The sequence below is a fragment of the Mastomys coucha genome, unplaced genomic scaffold (assembly GCF_008632895.1).
Source record: "Mastomys coucha isolate ucsf_1 unplaced genomic scaffold, UCSF_Mcou_1 pScaffold21, whole genome shotgun sequence".
Classification (NCBI taxonomy): domain Eukaryota; kingdom Metazoa; phylum Chordata; class Mammalia; order Rodentia; family Muridae; genus Mastomys; species Mastomys coucha.
This window is the reverse complement of record NW_022196904.1, coordinates 37,123,160-37,129,544: the sequence shown is the minus strand read 5'-3', so window position 1 is coordinate 37,129,544 and position 6,385 is coordinate 37,123,160. Positions and strand designations below refer to the sequence as shown.

General features: G+C 50.6%; 1 protein-coding gene across 5 annotated transcripts in view; it reads right to left on the bottom strand.

Moving 5' to 3' along the window:
- Nucleotides 1-1,838: 1,838 nt before the first annotated feature.
- Nucleotides 1,839-6,385, bottom strand: part of Bcat2 (branched chain amino acid transaminase 2) — a 21,382-nt gene continuing 16,835 nt past the window's right edge. For all 5 annotated transcript variants that reach the window (XM_031386633.1, XM_031386629.1, XM_031386631.1 and 2 more), the window contains exons 6-11: nt 6,049-6,212; nt 3,627-3,769; nt 3,382-3,467; nt 3,026-3,166; nt 2,877-2,951; nt 1,839-2,239 (exon numbers count right to left, since the gene is read on the bottom strand). In XM_031386633.1, coding sequence (XP_031242493.1) covers nt 2,201-2,239; nt 2,877-2,951; nt 3,026-3,166; nt 3,382-3,467; nt 3,627-3,769; nt 6,049-6,212 — 648 coding nt within the window. In that variant the 3' untranslated portion in view covers nt 1,839-2,200. The remainder of the gene's footprint in view (nt 2,240-2,876; nt 2,952-3,025; nt 3,167-3,381; nt 3,468-3,626; nt 3,770-6,048; nt 6,213-6,385) is intronic.

Genomic DNA, 6,385 nt, shown 5'->3' with positions numbered 1-6,385 from the left:
AAATCCACCTGCCTCTGCCTCCCAAGTGCTAGGATTAAAGGCGTGCGCCACCACCGCCCGGCTATTTTCTTTTTAAAAGCAAAACAATTTCTGAGTTCCAGGCCAGCCTGGTCTACAGAGTGAGTTCCAGGACAGCCAGAGAAACCCTGTCTCGAAAAACCCAAAAAAAAAAAAAAAAAAAAAAAAAAATCCAGAAATGAGTTTTTTTTTTTTTTTAAGATTTATTCATTTTATGTAAGTGCTTTTTCTGCATGAACACCTGCATGCCAGAAGAGGGCAGAAGATCCCATTATAGATGTTTGTGAGCTGCTGTGTGGTTATTGGAATTGAACTCAGGACCTCTGGAAGAGCAGACCGTGCTCTTAACCGCTGAACCATCTCTCCAGCCCGAAATGAGTAATTTTTGTGTTCCATGAACAGCCATGGCCCCAGCCCTGATGACCTCGAGAAAGAATCCAGTGAAGCATGCAAGATCTTGACTGCAGCACTGAACAACCAGAAGCCAAGAGGAGGAAATAAGTGCTCAGCAAATGCTTGCAGCCAACCCGTCACAGAATCAGGTTTTGTTGTTGTTTTATTTTGTTTTCCAAGACAGTGTTTCTCTGGGTCACCCTGGCTATCCTAGAGGTCTGGATACCAGGCTGCCCTTGAAATCAGAGATCCTCCTGCCTCTGCTTCTCGAGTGTCGGGATTAAAGGCATGTCCCAGCACTTCAAAAATGAAAATTTTTGCAGGAAGGTTGAGTGGATGGAGGAAAGGTTTCCCAGGGGCCTGCAGATTTTCCCTTGGGTCCTTTTGGACCCTAACCTTTATTTGAGCAATAACTGGCAAAAGGGAATGAGATGTGGCAACCAGTCAGTTGAGTCCCCAAGAAATTAGAATTCCTATCCCAAGGCTACTGGCTGCCTTGCCCTGACCACATCTGCCGAATAGTCCTGCATGCTCCAGCTAATTTGATCAGCAATGAAATGGCATGCCCAGCCGGTTGGTGTTGGCACACGCCTTTAATCCCAGCACTTGGGAGGCAGAGGCAGGCGGATTTCTGAGTTCGAGGCCAACCTGGTCTACAGAGTGAGTTCCAGGACAGCCAGGGCTACACAGAGAAACCCTGTCTCAAAAAAAAAAAAAAAAAGAAAGAGAGAGAGAGAGAGAGAGAGAGAGAGAGAGAGAGAGAGAGAGGAAGGAGGGAAGAAATGGTATGCCCAAACCAAAGCCGACAGAACACAGAGGCAGGATTTGAATCCAGATCTGTAGCTGGGTCTTAATTGCCTCTCTCTAGAGGCTCATGTGGAACTTATTAAAGTTTGTGTGTGAGGAGGTGAGGATTGGGACCCATAGAATCACAGAGATGGATTGGAAACAGTGGTGTGATCCTTCTAACTCCTGCAACCGTCAAAAAATTAGGGACTCGCTTCAAGCGAGGTGGCCTGCCCTGTCAAAGGAGCTGATGTCCCCGAGAGACACAATTATAGAAGTCCTTTGATGTCAGATGGGAGCAAATGAAGGCCAGGAGGCCAAAGAGGAAGCTAGGATAGAGACAGGCAGGAAATCAGGCCGAGGTGGGGACACAAGAAGGGACAGAGCAGTCAGAAGCTCCGGGAACAGGGCTTGGGCACCAATGAAATGTAAGAAAGGAAGAGATCCTGAGAGATCTGGTGTGGCAACTTTAAGGCTGTACCCAAAACAGGAGTGCAGGGAGAATCCAGTAAATGGTGTTCAATACTAAAATACAGAAGGAACTCTCTCAGGTCAAAGAAGTCCTCAAGCTGGGTCCCTGATAATAAAATGTGCTGAGCCCCCAGCGTCCCAGGATGGCGTTTAGAGCATGACAGCCAATGTCTTGTTCTTTGGCATTTTATTTCAAAATTGCAGCAAGGGCAGAGAAAAGGGGGGGGAAATGGACACGAAGAGCACCGGGAATCCGGCCTGAGAACGGAGATAGAGAAGCCTGGTGTTCTCCCTTGAACACCAGGACGCGGAGCAGCTGAGTCCTGAGACCCAAAATTTGAGGTGGGGTCCAAACTGCATGGGTCCCGCCCTTAAGGCTTTGGAGTGTAATAACGTCCACGTGAGGGTGCCAGAGATCCAGCATCTGGGCAGACCTTTCCCTATTGCACTTCTCTTGAGTCTCTGGGAGGCGAGGACGCTGGACTGGATGCGGCACGTCTGCGGATCCAACCAGGGAGGGCACAGCGAAACGTCACACCGAAAGTATCCAATCGTGTGCACTGGCTCCGTACTGCCCGGACAACGAAGTTGCGTCAATGAGATAACTGCACTACAACTCCCAGTAGGCTCTGGAGCATCGCAAGCTAACTGCTCGCAGAGCTGCGCCCCAGTGCCTTCTGGGAAGTGTAGTCCTTTACCTGGACCCAACCAACAATTCCAAGGGATCATCAAGGCAGAATTGCAAAGCCTTGAATGCTCGTGGGAAAAGGCATTTTCAGCTCAGATGTGCTGTGCTAGGTGCCAACATGAGGCCAGGATACCGAGTCACCTCAGGTTCAGTTCACTGGGAAATGAGCCCAGAGGTTCTCTAGAAGCCCTCTAGGCTCACAAGAATTTGGCAATTCACCAGAGGCTTCTGGGAGGAATCCTTCAAGGCCAGGGAGGGGCTAGGGAAAAAGGTTTGCCATGCCAAAGGGACAGCCTAGAACCCAGGGAATCGTGGGAGGCCTTTTTTGTGTGTGTGTGTGTGTGGCCAACATCCCAGAGTCTCATGAAAAAGGTTCTGTCTTTAGGACTCGAAGCCTAAGAGACTTGTACAAGGGGCCTACAACTCCTGAAGCACAGAAAATTCCCGTGCTTCTGGCCACAGGTATTCAGAGGAAAGGAGCCATTAATCAGAGTTGTTGCTCTCAAGCTCCTGAGCTCACCTGAATAGCCTTCAACTCCTTCTTGAAGCGCAGGATGAGCTCTGGCCCATTCTCCATGGTAGGAATGTGGAGTTGCTGGAGAAAGGGGACCATGAGGATGGGGCACTCCTCCTCTTTCTCTCCCACCTACCCTGGCAGCTCTGCCTCACCTTGCCTTCATACAGGATTTGGTGCACAGGGCAGACTTGACAAGCAGTGCCTGACCCGAAGACTTCTCGCACTCGGCCCTCCTCCAGTGCCCGCTTTAATTCCTTCATAGTGACTTTGCGCTCTGCCACCCGGAACTCACCCTGCATAACAAGGGCACAGAAACACTCCAGTACCCAGACTCCTGTCATGTTGCAGGCCACCATCACTCCCTCCCTAAGGCTGCTGGGAAAGACAGAGGCCCAGGGATGGGAGATAGACCCAGAGAAAAGAGGGCTCGGCAGTGGGCCAGGCTTCCACCACAGCACAGTTTCTCAAGACAGTTGGTCCAAAGATTCAGATGCCACACAGGTCCTACCCAAGTCCTGGCCAGATCCAGCAGGCTTTGTCGAACCACTCCAGGCAGGATGATGCCATTCAGCGGCGGGGTTGCCAGCTCCAGTACTAAATCAGGGATGACAGATGAGTGTCACAGCTTCCCACCCTTAAATGATCTCCCCTTTCTTTTAGAAGGCACCTGCCCAGGATTCTGAGACCTTGCAACCCAGAAGGAATTAGGCAGGGAATCATACAGAGTGTGGGTTGGGACATGAGTAGGCTCACCTCCATCTTCATGAGTCCAGTAGACAAAGATGTTCATGGTGCCCACCTCAGTGAGCTGGTGGTCCGGCCCATACAGCCAGAGGACCTGCTCACAACCTTTCCTCTGGGCTTCTTGTTGCACAGCCACAGTGGGTCCATAGTTCCTGGAGGGCAGCCTGGTCACACTGGGCAAAGAATTCCCCATACTCCCCACAACACAGTCAAGGAGGAGTCTCCTTCCCCAACTCACAGCCCAGAGGTGGCTCTCTAAACCTGCAGGACAGACTTCTTAACCTAACAGTAGGACTCAAGGTTGGGGCCCTGTTTAGTCGGCTCCCTTTTCTGCCTCCAGTTCCTCTTTTCTCCAGTGTCTGATATTTGGTTTCTTTATTTCATGTATGCAAGTACACTGTCACTCTTCAGACACAGCAGAAGAGGATATATGGTCCCATTACAGATGGTTGTGAGCCACCATGTGGCTTAGGAATTGAAGTCAGGACCTCTGGAAGAGCAGTCAGTGCTCCTAACCACTGAGCCATCTCTCCAGCCCCCAGTGTCTGATAGATATTAAGATGACAGGTGTGGTGACACTAAGTGGCTTCGTTTGCTCTACTTTTCTTTTTTGGTTTTAGTTTTTGAAATGGTTTCTCTGTGTGGTCCTGACTGTCCTGGAACTCAATCTGTAGCTCAGGCTGCCCCTGCCTCTGCATTGCTGGGATTAAAGACTTATGTTGGGGCTGGAGTGATGGCTCAGCGGTTAAGAGCACTGACTTCTCTTCCAGAGGTCCTGAGTTCAACTCCCAGCAACCACATGGTGGTTAACAACCATCTGTAATGGGATCTGATACTCTCTTCTGGGGTGTCTGAAGACAGCTACAGTAAACTCATACATAGATCTTGAAAAGGGGAGCGGGGGTCGGCTTACGTGACCATACCCAGCTGCTCCTTGTTTTGGTTTTTGAGGCAGGGTCTCTGGTAAGTAAGAGGTTGGCCTCGAAATCACCATGCAGCTGAAGCTGATGTTGAATCCCTGAGCCTCTTGACCCCTCCTCCCAGTGCTGGGGTGACAGCTGTGCACTCCTACAGTGGCTCTCATCCTGCTTTAACCTGCAGTGTCAGCCAAACCAGACTTTTCTTACTCATACAAGGCACCCGGTGTCCTAGGCCAGGATCCCAGCCCATGTTCTGAGCCTTGTGCAAAAACTGGTCTTGTTTCTCTTCCTGTGCCAAGTGTGGTCAGAAAGTGTCTGCCACGTTTTTCTTTTTCTTTGGGTAATGGGGTTTGAACTCAGGATCTCCATATGCTGGGTAAATATTCTTATCACTAAGCTCCACACCAACCCTAGTGGTCTAGGCAGGGGCTTGACCACTAAGCCACTCCCAAAGTCCCTCACTGGAGAATTCTAAGCATAATCTCTACTGCTGATCCACAGCCTGCAGCTTGCTTGCTTGCTTCCTTCCTTCCTTCTTTCCTCTCAAGATTAGTTATTTATTTTATGTATATGAGTACACAGTAGCGGTTTTTAGACACACCAGAAGAGGGCATCTGATCCCATTACAGATGGTTGTGAGCCACCATGTGGTTGCTGGGATTTGAACTCAGGACCTCTGGAAGAGCAGGCAGTGCTCTTAACCACCGAGCCATCTCTCCAGCCCATCCCACAGCTTTGTAGCCTTCCTGCCTCAGCCCACTGAGGAGCTATGATTATATGACACACATGGCTGTATGCCACCGTGCCTGGCTTCTCTTACTTCCTTTGTAACCAAGAAACCACAGGTGAAGTGTCACCTCTTCAATGGTGATTTCACAAGACCCTGTGAACCCTGCAATTGAGCTTGCAAATCTGGATACTAGGGTGCCAGCCAGCCCAACTGCCTTCAGGGGGTGCCGCTGGCCTGGCCTTATCCCCAGACCTCACAGATGTATTCTGAGGTGACCTGAACAGCCTTCCTGTGTGTCCACACTTCCTTGTTCCATCATGCCAGTAGTTTATACCCAACCTGATCCCTGGAGACTTAGCCCCCTCCTCACAAAATATTGTGTCAGGACCTTTGGCAACATAGAATGCTGGAAGTCCATAGGGTCCGAATGGAGACTGGGGCCCAAGTCATGTTGGGGGAGCTATGCACAAGGACAGCGCAGCACAGACAACCCGGGAAGACCTTATTTCTAGAGGCTTCTAGGGGGTTTGGTCTTCCTACTGACCCACCCATCTCTGAGCTCATTTGTTCAAATGAAAGTCACCCCATTCTCCTTTCACCTTTAGTGTCAGGTACCAGGGATAAGAAAGGACACAAATAAAGCCCAGAGCCCGACTTCAGAGCCAATGACAGTAGCTTTAAGCACAGTCCCAACCAAGAAGCACAAGGAGACTATAGCTTGCTCTCTCACAGCCTCCTGGCTCCCGGGCACAACTCTCTGGGCATGTGGGAAACTACTTACCCCCCCAACTTGCAGTCACCGACTCCACCTATCCAGGCTCTGACAAATGTGGGGTCCGCCAGGAGGGAGACAGGTGTCATGGAATCTCCAGGGAAGTAGGAGCCCACAGGGCACAGAATGACATACAGGAGGGCTTGTGTGACCATACCGACACCCAACGAGGGCTATGATGGGCAGAGGAGCAGCATCAGATCAAGAATCCTCATGTCAGCTTCCTCCTCCCTTAGACACAGAGCTCTAGGCCCAGCCTCCTCCCTCAGAACAGGGTCCAGGCTCAGCCTGTGTGTTCCCTAGACAGCGATGTGCATGTCCCCATGCCAACAGCTCCCACAGCAGT